Here is a 15,742-nt window from a genome sequence, read left to right as displayed (position 1 = left end):
AGGTCCTTAATCGCGGTCTTGAGCTCGTTATCGGTTACGTACGCCGTCGACATTCGATACTCGAGTTCGGCTTCCCGCTGACTTTCACGCGTCGCCGGTTGTTCAGTAGGCGCATCTCGTTCTGTAGGCATAAACTCTTCAGCTTCAGGGTTTAGCGGTACTGGTTCCTCTTCTTCCGGCGCATCTTCTACTGTTGCCTGTAGTGAGGCGATCTTAAGGAATCGCTTAGGAGGCAGCAATGTCTGATGCTGATGCTGGTTCCGAGGGTCGTCCACCCCCTGCGGAAGGTCCTGGCTGCGTCTCGTCAGGCTGTCTGGCTTTGTACCTTGAAGTCCTGGACGGTATATTATCTTGAAGTTGAACTGTGACAAGAACTCAGCCCAACGCGCTTGTCGCCGATTTAGCTGCTTTGTCGTCATGAAGTATTCCAGGTTCTTGTGGTCGGTGTAAATCTTGACTGGCTGTGAGTCCTCATCATCTGCCTCGCAGGCGAGCTCGGGTCTCCATTCCTCAAAAGCCTTGATGATGGCTAACAGTTCCTTATCATAGATTTCATAATTGCACTCCTGTGGACTCAACTTCTTCGAGTAGAAGGCCACAGGATGTAGCACACCATTCTCGTCATACTGCGAAAGCACGCCGGCGTTCACAAAATCTGAAGAATCTGTCTCTATTACTGTTTCCCTGCCTGGCACGTAATGTGCGAGCATGCCGGCTTTGCTGAACGCAGCTTTCAAATTGTCAAAGGCTCGTTGGCAATCTAGTGACCATTGAATCCTTCTGTTCTTGTGATTGCTTGGTCCGTCCGACTTGGTCAGGTTTGTGAGAGGAGCAGCTATGCGCGAAAATGCTTCGATGAATCGCCTGTAGAAGTTGGCAAATCCAAGGAAGGCCTGGACATCCTTCAGGTTCTCAGGAGCTTCCCATGTCTGAATACATTCGAGTTTCTCGGGGTCCATCTCGATGCCGTCAGGGGTTATGATTAGCCCAAGATACTTCACCTTCTGTTGGTGGAATTCGCTTTTGTCGATGTCCACTGTAAGTCCTGCATCGCGTAGCTTGGTGAGAACCTTCCGCACGTATTCAATGTGCTCCTCCAAGGTGTCACTGAAGATAAGTACGTCATCCAGGTAGGCCGACACAAAGTCGTCTAGGTGTTCTTGCAAGACCTTGTTGATGTATGATTGGAACGATGCTGGTCCGTTGCACAAGCCGAATGGCAACACTAGACACTCGTAGATGCCGTATCGTGTCGCAAACGCTGTCAACCACTCGTGCCCTTCAGCTATCCGTAACTTGTTGAAGGCTGCTACAATGTCCAGCTTTGTGAAGTACTTCTTGCCGTGCATGCGGTTGAGCGTCTCTTGTATCAAGGGAATCGGATACCGGTTCTTGATAGTGATCGCATTCAATCCTCTGTAGTCGATACAAACACGCAGCCCACCTCCAGGCTTACGTACCACTAGCACTGGTGCAGGAGACTGGTTCGTCTTTTGCCCTGCTTTCCGCACCTTCCCTTCAGATGTTTGCTCGTCTAGCCATTTTTTAACTGCCTCGTTCTCCTTCTCAGCTAGGCCGTAGGGCTTGCGGTATGGTGGCTCTTGTGGACCATCAGGCTTAATGTGAATCTCATGATCTACGCCTAGTCGGTGAGGTGGGAGTCCTTCATGATCCTTAGCTGAGAAAGCGTCCGCAATATCGTGGTACATTGGCGGCAACTTCTCCTTCGGGTTGTGATTGAACTGCTTGTTCAAGAATTGGTCCAGATCATCAGCAGCCATTGCACTCAGCTTAAGCTCTCCGCCGTCGCTCTCACGCCTAGTGGGCATGATGTAGAAGCACTCAGCCCCAGGCCGGTGCGCGTACATCCCCCACGCGCGTTGAGAAACGCCCTGGCAGTCCACTTCTTCATCGTCTATGTCTTCCAGGTCATATGATGAGGCATTCAGCTCTGCTCCTCCTGCTGTGAAGCTCGCTACATCTCCAGTGAAGGGCTCTGGTCCGTACCGTACTGGTGCCTGCTTCTTCTTCTCGCGGTGGTTCAGGGATTGCACTGTTGTCGGTGTCTTATTCTGTAGACAGTGACCAAAGCAGTAATCCGACCTGAATGCCACCTCGCCTGTCTCCCAGAAGATGTTTGGGTTGTGCGCTGTAAGCCACGGCAGGCCAAAGACGATGTCGTATTCGAGGTCGGTGACGTAGCATAACATTTGCTCGTGATGATCGCCTATGACTACGTCTACAGGGGCCGCGTGTGTAATCTGCCGCGCAGTGGCCGTTCCATCTCCCAGTGTTAGTCGTCGGCTTTGCGTCAAAGGGATCAGGGGTATTGTGTATTTGCGTGTGAATTTCCAGTCAAGAAAGAGAGAGGTGGAAGCAGAATCTACAAGGCCTCGAGCCTTTCTCTGTTGTATCATTACGGGTAACACTATGTGAGGGTACACAGCTGGCTGTTGCTTATCCAGTGCGCATGCCGATATCTTAAGCTCCTCACTATAGTCTGTTACCGTCTCTTGCGTTCCGTGTCTCTCAATCTCATGCTCTTTCTGTCCTAGGAAGTTCGGGTGACCGCTGTCTACCACGCTTAGGCAGCGGTCGTGCCATTTCCCTGCCGCGGATCGGCGGCTAGGGAACTGAGGTTCGCGTTCGGATTCGGCGTGGTATTGCGTGGACGCGGTGGGCGATAGTCGCCATCGTACCCATACATTGGGCATTCAGGGTTGGTCGACACGTGAGAACCTGTACGGCAGCGGTAGCACTTACCCTGCTTCTTAAGGTCTTCGCGCTGCTCACGGTTGAGCGTAGGCAGGTTCTGTAGATGTGTCGGCAGATCCTCCTTCTTCTTGGTACCAGCGTACTGTAGTGGGCGCTGTACCAAGGCACCTGCTACACCGGCAGCGGCACTAGCAACTGCGTTGCCGTTGTTCTGGTTGTTCTGGCCGCCATTGCTGTTCGAGTTGCCATTGCCCCGGGGGCGCTCCTTCTGCGGGTATAGTCGATCTGTCTCGTAGAAACTCTCGTCCAGTGCGGTGCACTCCTCGATAACGTCTTGCATGCTGTCTAGGCGGCGGTCGACTTCGCGGTCGCCGAAGGTCTTGATGAAGTACTTGCGGTTCAGTCGGTTACGGAACAGCATGAGCTCGGTCTCATCGGTCCATGACATCCAGGCGCGCAACTTCGAGTAGCGGGCATGGAAGGCTACAAAGGTTTCGCCTTGTTCTTGCTTGCAGGTAGCAATGTCAACCATAGCCTTGGTTCCCTCATTGCGTGTGCCATATTGGCGTGTCATCCAGTCTAATAACTCTTCTCCAGTCTTGAACTCGTTGAAGGACTGCTGTCCAGGCACAGGGATCCTCGGCTTGATGCTTCGCTGAGGATCACCTTGTGTCCACCCATACACGAAGCGCAGACCATCTGCCTCAGTGCGGAAGGTTGCTACAGTCAGCTTTAGGAGAACACTGCTGTACCAGCTGTCGAAATTGGGGTCGTCATCGTTCTTGAAGTGCTTAGGGTCGGGCACACCCTTGCCGATCTCCATGCCGCGAGTGAGGGTGCGGTCAATGGTGAAGAGACGTTCTGGAAGGTCAACCAGTGGTGTCTGGGTGCGGGTGTTGCGCATTCTCGAGTCACGACTGTTGTTGGGTCCTGGTCGCGGACGGTCGTTGTCACGTCCTCGGCCATTGTCGCCACGGTCATCGTCGTCTCCATCGTTATCGTTATCACCACCACCGCCACCGCCCCCTCCACCAGCAGCTTCGCGATACCTACGCAATAGCTGCTCGAGTGAGGTCTCGCGTGGGCGGGAACGAGAGGGTCGGCGGCCTGAGCGGCCCCTACCTCCGTTCTGTGTGGTGTCTCCTGCCTCAAGCCGAGCCTTCAGGTCATCGACTTCTTGTTGTAGGGCCTGGTTCTTCGCCTCAGCATCTTGTGCCTTCTTCTTCTCCTTCTCGCAGATCTCGCTGAACTGCTTGCACAGGTTGTTGGCTTCCTTGTATTTCTTCCCCAGCTCTTGCAACTTAGCTGGGTCGCAATCCTTCTTGCTCTTGAGATCTGCTGCCATTTTCTGTGTGACAAGCTCTTCACTTCGCAGCATCTTGTAGATGCGGTCGTATTCGGTGTACAGCGTGGTGTACTGGGTGTTCTGGAGGTCGTTGGCTCGCTCCATTACATCGAGTTGTCTGCCCTTAGTAATTGCCGTGTTGACTGCTTGTAGCACGAAGTCGTGGGTGGTCTTCGGGTGTTGGGATGCAAGGGTCGTGAGGTTGTCTGGGGTGACATTCTGGTATTCGGATGCGAGAATGTGTTCTGCCTCGTCGAGTGATAGATACACCTCGTCTGGGTCGCCGCCTGGGTTCTCTTCGAGCTTGAACTCGAACAGTTCTGTAAAGTCAATCTCACCACCTTCTTCTCGCTCGAAGGCCTTCTGGTAAGCTTTATCAATCTCTTGTTGTAGCGCGACACCGGTGTCTACTGTGACCCGCCGGTTGTCGTCCTGTGTCTGACTCTGAGGAAAAGAGGAGAGGTCGGGGAAAAGAGATGTGCGCTGCTTGCTTTTGCCCTTAGGCTTAGGTGGCGGTCGCATGCCGCCGTTCGCTGTTTGTGAAGTCATGTTGTCTGGGTTCGGGGGAGGCGTGACGGTGCCTGTATCCTGACTGTCTACGAGCGCGCGACCACCTGCTGATGGTGTCGCCGCGTTGCGTTCTCTAGGCATCTGCGCGCTGTGCGCCTTACCGTGTTCTGTGTTCTGATGCGGCTCTGCGCGTTCTCGAGTTCTGCGGTTCTGTCTGTTCCTGTTGTTACGCGTCCCTTACCTAGATCCGCGATCTGGGTAGTAAGGTAGAACAAACTGTAAGGGCGCGCGTACCATAGGGTCCGAATGAGATAGTTGTTGTTCTACGAAGCTACGAAAGAGGAGCGCGAGGCGCGGCGAAGTTATAAAGTAAAGCCAAGCCGCGCTAACCCGATGCAGAAGGTCCGCGGTTCAGCCGGGCCGACGCAGCTACAGTGAGGGGTCGCGGGCTGCCCGTGACAGGTAGTTATACTAATACTCGAGTAGAGCCTATAGAGCCTATAATGATACCTAACTTTAGTTATAAGGATTATACGTAAGTACTAGCTAAAGACAGACTTAGGTCTAGGGTAAGCTAGCTAACTAGGTAATATATTTCTCGAAGGAAGCCGGTCGAAGATAGTCTTAATAGAGCGAATACGATATTATCGGATAACGATAGGGTACTAGAGGATAATTAGGCATTCGCGCGATTATAGAGCTCGATAGGTAAGTAGCCTTATAAGGTAGATAACGCTTAGAGGACTAATGCGTGTTTTAAGAGGGGGGGGTACTATTACGGGTAGCCCGCGACCCCTTACTATAGCTACGTCGGCCCGGCTGAACCGCGGACCTTCTATATCGGGTTAGCGCGGCTTAGCTTTACTTTATAACTTCGCCGCGCCTCGCGCTCCTCTTTCGTAGCTTCGTAGAATAATAACTATCTCGTTTAGACCCTATAGTACGCGCGCCCTTATAGAGGGCTATTTTAATCTCGCCTTAGTTCTAAGACATTAAGACTAAGGACAGAAAGATCTAGCAACTCTTAGTAGCTCTACTAGACTCATTTAGCTTAATTTGCGATATAATTAATGCCTAGGTAAATCTCTTACTACAAGACATTCTTATAATTCTTAGGGAGAAGCAAGAATTAATAATTTATTAAGGGATAGCTATGTTCGCTAAGAAGGGTTTCTAGGGCAAGCTTACGTACTATCTCTACGGTAGTAACTATTTTATAAGTAAGTGCCTATACCTTTCTATAGCTTAGTATACTGTTAGGAACAAGGATAAACTAGCTAGGGTTACCTACCCTACTAAGAGATAACCGTTACTACCTTATAGGAGGTCATTATTACTAAACCTTCGTAATGTCCTTAAGGTAATAACGGACCTTATAAAGCAGATAAAGGAGAGCCGTAAGCTAAAGGCCTCCTCTAGTAAGAAGCCTATAAGGGCCTATATAACCTAGGAAGACGTATTAGACTCTAAGATACTATTAGAAGATGATAATATTGATAAGGTTGCCTATTCTACTATAGAAGCTAAAGGACACTAAAGCCTCTTCAAAAGAGGAAGTAGATCAAGGTTAGGGGTGGCTATCTATAAGCTATATATATAGGAAGTGTAGTAATAGGTAGTCCTTCTAGAAAGCAAATTGTCTTAGAAAATGTCCTGTTTGTTCCTAGCCTTAGAGTTAGTCTTGTTTCGTAGAATTAGTTTAGCTAATAGTTTGCTATCTAACTACCTAGTTTCACCCTAAAATCCTTATCTAGTAAACCCGTTGTCTAGACTAAACTTCGAGGAGGAGTACCGTTTATCTACTCGATCTCGGAAATTCTTAAGCTATAGTATACTAGTATACTCTCTTAAGAACGTAACGGCACCGCTATAGCTAATACTAAGTCCGAAGATCAGTAGGAGCTATAGTATAGAAGATGTATACACCTTAGTAAGGGACTACTAAGAAACCTTTATAGAGTTACTAATAAGAAAGATCCTATCCCTATTCCTTCTAAACACCTAAGTTATAAGGTATGCTCCCTTGCTAATATAAGGAAGTTTAAGGGACCTACTATAGAGAGAAAAGGAGAAAGGCTAGCCCTTGTCTCTATTGACATCTATAGGCCTTTTTAGGGCGTAGTCTCTAGGCTAGGATACAAATATTGGCTTAAGATTATAGACAACTTCTCTAGGAAGAAGTAGGTAATCCCTTTAAAGGCTAGGAGCAATGCTCCTATAGCCCTACGGGATTAGAAGGTCTAGGTAGAACGGTAGTCAAGGTGCTTTCTATCTACGATCCGTAGTAATAGTATAAAGGAAATTCTCGCCTTACTAAAAGAGTAGGAGAAGGAGTTTAGCACTTAGATAGATACAACTGATACCTATAACTCTCTTTAAAATAGACCTATAGAAAGGTCAATTCAAGCCTCTAAGAACATAGTCCGGGCTATACTTAAAGACTCTAGTATACTAGTTAAGTTCTAGCTAGAAGCTTTATAAGTATAGACTATAATTAGAAACAGACTGCCTAATAGTCCGATCATTAATAGTATTACTCTTTTACTAGAAGAAGCCTTTACTAGCTAAGTACCGTTAGTCGACCATTTCCGCGTCTAGGGATATAAAGCTATTGTCTATATAGACCTAAGAGCCTAACCTTAAGGCTTAAGGAGAGACAAGTTAACAAACCGAGGGAAAGAAGCCGTGTTTGTAGGCTACTCAGAAAACACCACAAAACAATAGCTGTTCTGGGATCCCGACATAAAAGCTATAAAAGCGTATAGTCACGTCGACTAGTTTAAGAATGAGAAGGGGGGAGATATAGATCTTGGTATCACCTTCACTAACCAGCCGAGTCGAGCGCTATAGCGCAATCCTATTAGGAGGAAGCCCTTTAGGGCGAAATTTTCCGATAGGGAATTATTAGAGACACCGTTACGAAGGCTAGGAGAAAATATTAAGGCGGTTTTAACACTATCGAAGGCCGATAACGGTAGATCTATATAGAACCTACCTAAGTCATTAATACTATAGTAACCGCTGTTTATATAACTTCCCCCTCCCCTAAAGGACATTAGGGAATACTAGAAGTTTAGAGATCAGGGTACTCTAATAAAAGAAAAAGAAGATGTCGTTCAGTTCGACCTATCCGAACACCTAGCGCTACCTTAGGTTATAGGTAATAAGAGGTTAAGGGGGAACGGAGATAATAACTCTAAAGAGTATAAGGCTAAATACTATAAGGCTCTTATCGCCTAGATATTCTATCTAGACCCTATAATAAGCTAGGTAGAGGAGATTCTAAACGACGTAGAAGAACATATATTTGCTACTATTCGGCAGGCTATAGCCTATTAGTAGGAAGTGCCAATCCTAAAGTCCTATAAGGTAGCTATAGGAGACCCCGAATAGGGATATATATAGAAAGAGGTAATTGAGAGCGAACTTATTACCTTAGTAAGTAACAATACCTAGGAAGCAGTTGTACCGCTAAAGGGTACGAATCTAATTACTTCTAGGTAGGTCTTTAATATAAAAAGAATGATTAGTAGAGCTATTAAGAAGTTTAAGGCAAGACTAGTTATAAGAGGGTTTTTATAGAAATATAGGGTTAATATTACGAGATAGCCTCTTTTACGAACTGTCTCGTAATATAGTATCGTCGGCCGTACGCCCGCCGCGCTAGCGGCCGCTAGTACCCGCTAGCTCGATTTACGCGACTTTATCTTCTTACGCTTCTCGCGCTCTCTTAGATAGCTCGCGTAACTATATATGTCTTTGCCCGACCCTATTATAGTACTCTCGCCCGTAATAGTTAACTTCGAAGAGACCCTTATACCTACTATTAGACATAATACTCTCCGAGTATTTATAGTAGTAGTATATAAGAGAGATCTCGAGATGTACCTAGTAGATATGAATAATACTTTTACCTAAAGCAGCCTTCTTAAAGACATCTATATAATCCTACCCCTAGGAGTTAAAGCACCTCTAAACATAGTATTTAAGGTCCTACGAAGCCTTTATAGGCTTAAGTAAGCAGCTAGAGACTAGAACAAGCTCTATATTACGAAGCTAGAGAAGATTAGATTTACCTAGTCCTAGGTAGATCTATACCTACTTATCTATACGGATAGAGACCTTATAGTCCTTACCTATATAGATGACATACCTATTATAGCTCCGAAGCTATTAGATGTTCAGTAGTTTAAGGCTAAGCTTAGAAAAGTGTTTAAGATTAAAGATCTTAGTGAACCTACAAAGATCCTTAGAATAAGGATTATAAGAGACAGGTCCTAAGGCACTTTGAAGCTTAATTAAGGACACTATGTCTACGCTAACTTAGCTAAGATGAACATAGCTAGAGAGAAGGCTACGCTAACCTACTTACCTATAGAGAGCTACGAGCATTTAGTACCTACGGCTCCTATAGATAAGAGGTGCAACAAATAGGATTACTAGAGCTATAATAGTACCTAGATATAGCTAATGACAATGACAAGGCTAGACTTAGCATTCCCCCTTAGAAGAATTAGCTTATATATTACTAATCCCTCGTAGTAGTATATAAAGGCTTTGAAGAAGCTCTCCCGATACCTACGGTCGTACCTAGACCTAGGTCTTATATATAGAAAGGGAGGGGGCAATCTCTAGGGATACTCGGACTCTAACTACGCTATAGACAAAGTGGATAGAGTCTCAATTCTAGGATACGTATAGTTTCTTTATAGATTACCTATGTCCTAGATAAGTAGGAAGTAGAAGTCTGTTATAATATTAATAATAGAAGCTAAGTTTATAGCTATAAACGTAGCCGTAAAGCAGTTACAATTTCTTGCTACTGTCCTTAGGGAAATAGAGTGCCTAGAACTGGTGGGAAAGAGCTCTTTCTAGCCGAGTATAAGGGCAAGCAGGGGCACTGTTGACGAGCTAAGGCCAGTTAAGCTTATAGGTGACAACCAAGCCGCTTTAACACTTGTCAAAGATGCCTATATATATGAAAGGTCAAAGCATATTGATGTTGTATATAACTATATTAGACATCTCTAGTGGCAGAAGAAGATTGTAGTAGACTACTGCTATATAAAGGACATAGCTACTAATAGGTTAATAAAGCCCCTTAATAGCTAGCAGTTCTAAAACTTTGTGAGGTAGCTCTAGCTTACGTAAAGGGATTGTAGGAGACTATGTGGCCTAAGTAGGAGTGTTAAGAACATATAGGCCGTAGGTCTAGTATATAGGTGTAGGTGTGTTATATAACTAGATTACGTAACTAGGGTTTACTAGCCTATAGGCTAGTAAACATCCGGACACCTAGTATCTACCTATACTAATACTAGCGATACTGTATATAGATATATGCTATCCTATTAGGTCCTTCTTCGTCTTTCGTATAATCCGCCGTCTTCTACTACTACGTAACTCGTACCTATTTAATAGTAATATATATACTAAAATGCTCGCCTATATATACCTTATCGAATACGTGCCTTAAAATGCTATATACTAAGAGTCTATTTTCCCGAGAGCAAAGAATAGCAAAGTCTTAGCGCTTATCGATGTCGATAATTTACGATAAACTTTTATATATATAGCTATAACTCCTACTATAGTGTATTTAATATTACGAAACTTGAATTATCGATAAATCTATATTAGTTCTATATTTCTAGAAATTTGTATCCTCGTATCTAGCTTTACTACGAAGTTATATCTTATTTTCTGAATTTTTTTAGAAAACTCGCGATTCAGCGGACCGGGAAAGCCGAGTGCACCAGGTGTTTATGCTAGCGTTCTATCCCGGAGCCTCCCGCGCCTCCCGCAGCCAGTTGGAAGGTGATTTTCTAGAACGTTGGTGCAACGATACAGGCCGCGATACACCTCTCTGATCAGATCTTTTGGACTGTGCGCAGATGGTAATAAGGTTACTGACGGATGTGATAGAACTTTACGAATCTGCTCGCACAGCGATCGGCAGCTCTGGAGTCGCTGTAAGATACATGTAGATAATCCCATTGACAGACGACTGCAGCCAGCCTGCTTGACACTCCTCGGTGTCAATACATGTAGGTACACTGGTTCGTCACCACTGGTCATGACTCGCGTTAATGTATTGCACGCTTCCACCACACGCCTGCTGCTTGCTGGTGTACATTGATAGAGTATTGCAACTCGGCTTCGAGGACGCACTCTGTCTACTGTAGCAACATCTCTACTTCCACACCACACGCGAGCCATTCGTATCCCTCCTGGGCACTGTTTCGAGACCTCGTTCGTCGTCCGGAGGCTGCGCTTCGATGTCGCTTCGATGGCTATGCCATCGCGATTTCACCGACACAGTTCACTGGTCGGTCGCTCCTGTGAGCAGTCCGCTTCTCTCTGGTCAGCTCGGCGAACAGACCCTGGTCGATTGTGAAGTGCATGTCAGGCGCGAAAGGATGTCCAGTTGAGTACCTGCTCTTCCACCGGTCCGTCGTCGTACCCCAGTATCTGCGAGCTTCATGGGTTCTCTGTCTCTGCTGTCGCGGCGTTGAGAAGTCTCCGGTCTTCAACGCCGTTTCCTGTCAGGCGCAGCTGGCCAGTCCAGATTTTCATCCTCAGGCTTTACTTCATTGATGCCAGACAACGTCTGGTCCATCCTGGCCTCTCACAACAGTGGCGTTGTAGTATTGCCATTGACCATCTCTACGCATCCACTCCACAACGCTGACGGACTGTCGACGGACATTGGCTGGTCGTCCTGTCACTGAAAGAAGGCAATACACTCGTACAGATCAGCGCTTGCTACATTGCTCCACTTCACGCAACACTCACCTATAGCATACCCTGATTCCTCGTCGACGTCGGCTGAGACATTGACAACCTCGACATGATACTCAGGGTGCTTCTGCGAGATCTGCTGAAACTGTTTCTTGCTGTCGGAATATGACTTCGTTTTCGACAGATCATCGATATCGCTACGGTAAGTGGTCGCAACCAGTGATGTTGCCGCGCTGTAGCATCGACTGTTGATGGAATCTATGACGGCACGCGAATTCTTCTCCATTCGAAGTGCAGTCTGCGATTGCTCAAAAACTATCGTCCCGTCCTTCGACTGCTCCGACTGCTTCGACTGCAAAGAACGCTGATATGCCGGCATCAAGAGACTCAACGAAGGATCAGACATGACTTGCGTGCAGAATGGAATTGCGCCACCCAACGTTGCTTGTTGTGCACATCGTAACAACAAGCAAGGGGATCAGAACATCCCCTCCCTTGTTATTAACAGAAGTCACAGTCAAGACATTTAGCGAAGCTTGTCGCAGATCCCTTCCAGCAAGATCTTGGAGCTGAACGACAAAGTTCAGGCTCATCAATACCAGACCAGGCAACGACACAGGCGTCGAGACTTCCCACCGGTAACGCGTTACTGAGCAGCAAACATTGCAGAGCATGCCCCCGGTGTGTGGTCTTCCCACGTTCATCGTCGGAGCCCGACAGGTGTGCGTTTTCGACCCGTTTTCTGGCTGCCAAGAGCTTCCTTCCTTCTCATAGGTGTGAATCCTGTCGGCGCACAAGCTCAACCACATGGCCAAGATTCTGCCCCACTTCTTGAAGAGGAAGGCAGGTGTGCAGCTCATGCAGCTGTCCTCCGCAGTCTTGTCAAATCCTGCCGATCAGCGCTTGCATGAGGGAAGCCGGGATCTGCCGTGTGGCTACGAAAGAATGGTTCGTTATTTCACCCTTCGGATGTGTAAATTGTAGGAATCGCGAATGCGGTACAAGTAATGCCTGACGATCTCAGGCATCATTTGCAAAGGATACATGTAAGTATGACCATTCATCGGACGATAGAAAGCCCACCTGGGAAGAGGTACTGCAGTCCTACTGCTTTCAGCTGTCGAATTACTTCCGCACTCTGCCCTATCGCCAAGCCGCACCCAATTCCAACCAGTGCTTAGAACAACAGAGCCCACCACTCCTAGACCACTACCAAGCCTCTCTCCACCTCACACCTCACCCCAACCAACCTCTCACTCCATCACCACCTTCCCCCTACAGCATCCCCGCCCTCAAATTCTCATACTTACTCTGCGGAAACTGCAACCAATTCTCACACTGCTCCAGCCCACCGCACTGATCGAACTCCTCCTTAACCGTCCTGATAAGACTTCTCGAGTCATTGAGGGGACGATCACCGGAAGTTTCCCACCACATAGCACCGCCAAGCTTATGTGCGTTGATGTACTGCGCCTTTGTCTTCGCAATGGCAGGGTCGTCGTAGGAGACCATGTAGCGGGTAGCGTTGTTGTAGCACCAGGATGCGACGATTTTGTCGTCGTGGTAGACGGGGCTGACGAGGGAGCCGTTGAGGGGCAGGACCTTGTAGTCCCATGCACCGTTCTCCCAGCTTCCGTCCGTGGCGGCTGTGAAGTTGGTTCCTGGACCGGATGTGTTGGCGAAAGACCGGCCGTAGAGCGGCATCCCGAGGTTGAACTTCTCTCTCGGCCATCCCGAGTTGATGTAGTAGTCAATCGCCGTCTGCGCGTCAAAATCCGTCGATCGAGGGTTTGTTTGCGACTTGTACATATTCGCATTATGTCCACTATAATTCGAGAAGGATCCCTGGAAATCATACCCCATGAGATTAATGAAATCCACATACGGCGCCAACCCCGGCACATCAAAGAACTTGAAGTGATCCGGGCCAGCAGGGACCGCCAATGTCAGCAGGAAATGGTACTGGCCGCCTGTGGCGTTGAGGGAGTAGGCATCCAGTTCCTCGCGGAAGAGACGACAGGTATCGACCAGATCGGCCGCTTCTTTCGTCGAGTTGGGATACTCCCAATCAATGTCCAAGCCATCAAAGCCCAGATCCGCCAGCATGCGGACACTGGTCTTTGCAAATGTCGCGCGGCCTGTGGCGTCTGCGAGGGCTGGAGCGAAGTAGGTGCGGATGTTCCAGCCGCCGATTGAGAGGATGGTTTTCATGTTTCGGTGAGTCTTCTTGAGGTTGTAGATTTGCTTGAGGTTGCCGTACATGTTGGTACCGGTGGCGTTAGTGTCGTCGCCGGGGTAGGCCTTCTGGATGTCGGCGAATTCGTCGGCGAGGTAGATGGCGCCGGTTTTGTTGTTGATGCCGGCGAAGGCGTAGAGAAGGTGTGTTAGGTCTGTTGCTTGGATGTTGGCTGGTGGCCAGTTGCGGCCGTAGATGGCCCAGCTGTAGTCGTTGTCAGTATGTGGAGGTCGATATTAGTGTTCCGGCGTGGTAATACTTCACGTAATATCCAACGGTCTTGAAGCCCTGGTGTACTGCCTTTCCGCCATCACGAGCCAACTCCAAGCTGCGTGCGCCGACTTTGTTGTGTAGGTGCGCATGTCGAGGCTGTGAGGCAGCGCCAAAGGCCGAGAGGAAGAGTAACACGCTAAGGAGTGGTTTGTACATCATGCTGGTGTAACGAATGTGGTATGGCGTCGTGCCTGAAGAGAGTGTCGTGTTGTATGAGCAACTTCGTGGCGAAGGATTGACTTAAGTGCAGCGACTGCACAAGTCAAGAAGTGGATCCGCGCATGTGGCCGCTGTCAAACACCCACACACTTCAAACGGCCACTGACACGTGAAGCGCCCATCTCGGGAAGTGAGATTGGTTATGGTCGCGTCTCGTACCAATCACCTACCCTGAGCCCATCAAGTGAAGTCGTCGTTGCAAGACAAACAAGCACTTTCAAGCCTATCTCAAACACCCAATGAAGGAGCTGCCTGTCTGGACTGCACACGAAAAGGAAGCCCTATCTTGTTAGACTTCGTATTCACAAGGAAGCTGTCTCGCGTGCGGTTTCGGGCAAAACGTTGGCAGATGGAAAGTGCCGGGGTCCTGACAGTGGCCGTTGCTTGCCGCTTTCAGGAGCCAAGAGATACAGGGTGTTTCGTGCTGGTGTGGATAGTGCTAACTCACTGTATAGTCAGTCGGCAGAACAGAATGGGCGAAAGAAGGGGGTTTCCGTTGGATTTTAGCGAATGAGACAACTCCAGCGATCAACGCCACTACTGACACTATCCACGTATGCAGTTGACACCAGGGCTGATCCGGTGCGTGCGAATATTGATATTCGCACGCATATTCGCGCGTGCGATGCCAAGCATGCCAGCTACTTACTATAGGGATCGCTCGCATAATCGCATGTCGACAGTCGCACCTCCGAATATTGCTTGTATTCGCCCGTGTCGTCGATATAGACTATATTAAGGCCTCTTCGAGGTGTTGTTCTTCCAATCTACGTTGCTGCTATAGGTGTCGCTCTAACACCTTACTATCGCCTTCTACCTCTTCCTTCCACCTCTTTCCGTAATATAGCACCGTATAGTAACCGTACTATCTATCGCTATTTCAAGCCCGTCGCTAGCGAGTTAAAGAAGCTACGCGTCGCGTGTCGCTATTACGGTCGTAACTAGGTAAAGGATAAGGCTCGACAGGTCGTCTACCTAAAGGAGTATAAGGACTACCTTAGAAAGAAGCGGAAGAGATACGCTATCGAGAGTAGTAATAAGGCGATAGATACTAATAAGTAGCAGCTTAAAGAACAATACCTTAAGGTAGCCTTTAACGATATAGAAGAGTCCTTAGCTAAGATTGGAATCACATAGGACGACATTAACGTAGAAAGCGGCACTATAGCGTAGCCGGAGCTATAGATTTATTTACTAACGCAACAATCTATATAATAGCAGCAGCGATAGCAGCAGCGACATGCCCTATTTCGACTCCTTAGACAGGTTTATATGGGCCCTACACCGGTCCGGGTCCTGACCGGCCAAATCCGGTGTGTGCGAATAGCGATATTCGCACGCATATTGCGAGTGAATATCGATATTCGCAATAGTCGCAAAATCGCATGGCTCAGCCCTGGTTGACACCCTGTAGGTTTCGAGAAAGACAGGTGGTGGTTTCGATAGTGTGCTTCACATTAGCATGGGTTAAAGGATGATCCCGTAACAAAACGTTGGTCGAGATTGATATTACGCCTGTGAATGATTAGTGAAGGGGAGCGAGACGAGCGTCTTTTACTCAACTCGTTCGTGAGGGCCTTGCATATGTACAGCGTCTTCGTGCGTTGGAATCACAAGTGGCCTTAGCTTCCGCTTCGTGGACTTTGACCGATTTGCTACGATCCTGGAGTTTACTGGGATCATCGGTCCGCGCCTTTAGTGAA

At 47.9% G+C, this 15,742-nt stretch overlaps 2 protein-coding genes across 2 annotated transcripts; both read right to left on the bottom strand.

The window, feature by feature from the left end:
- Positions 1-11,160: 11,160 nt before the first annotated feature.
- Positions 11,161-11,717, bottom strand: CLAFUR5_13015 (uncharacterized protein; the record flags this gene model as incomplete). The annotated part of the gene is made up of 2 exons (XM_047912163.1): positions 11,161-11,291; positions 11,366-11,717. 2 exons carry the CDS (start codon positions 11,715-11,717, stop codon positions 11,161-11,163), a joined length of 483 nt encoding a protein of 160 aa, XP_047767930.1.
- Positions 11,718-12,586: 869 nt separating this feature from the next.
- Positions 12,587-13,979, bottom strand: CLAFUR5_13014 (Endochitinase B1; the record flags this gene model as incomplete). Its single annotated transcript, XM_047912162.1, has 2 exons — positions 12,587-13,751; positions 13,807-13,979. 2 exons carry the CDS (start codon positions 13,977-13,979, stop codon positions 12,587-12,589), a joined length of 1,338 nt encoding a protein of 445 aa, XP_047767931.1.
- Between the last annotated feature and the right edge of the window lie 1,763 nt (positions 13,980-15,742).

The sequence above is a fragment of the Fulvia fulva genome, chromosome 11, assembly GCF_020509005.1.
Source record: "Fulvia fulva chromosome 11, complete sequence".
Classification (NCBI taxonomy): domain Eukaryota; kingdom Fungi; phylum Ascomycota; class Dothideomycetes; order Mycosphaerellales; family Mycosphaerellaceae; genus Fulvia; species Fulvia fulva.
This window is presented reverse-complemented; position numbering and strand designations above follow the sequence as displayed.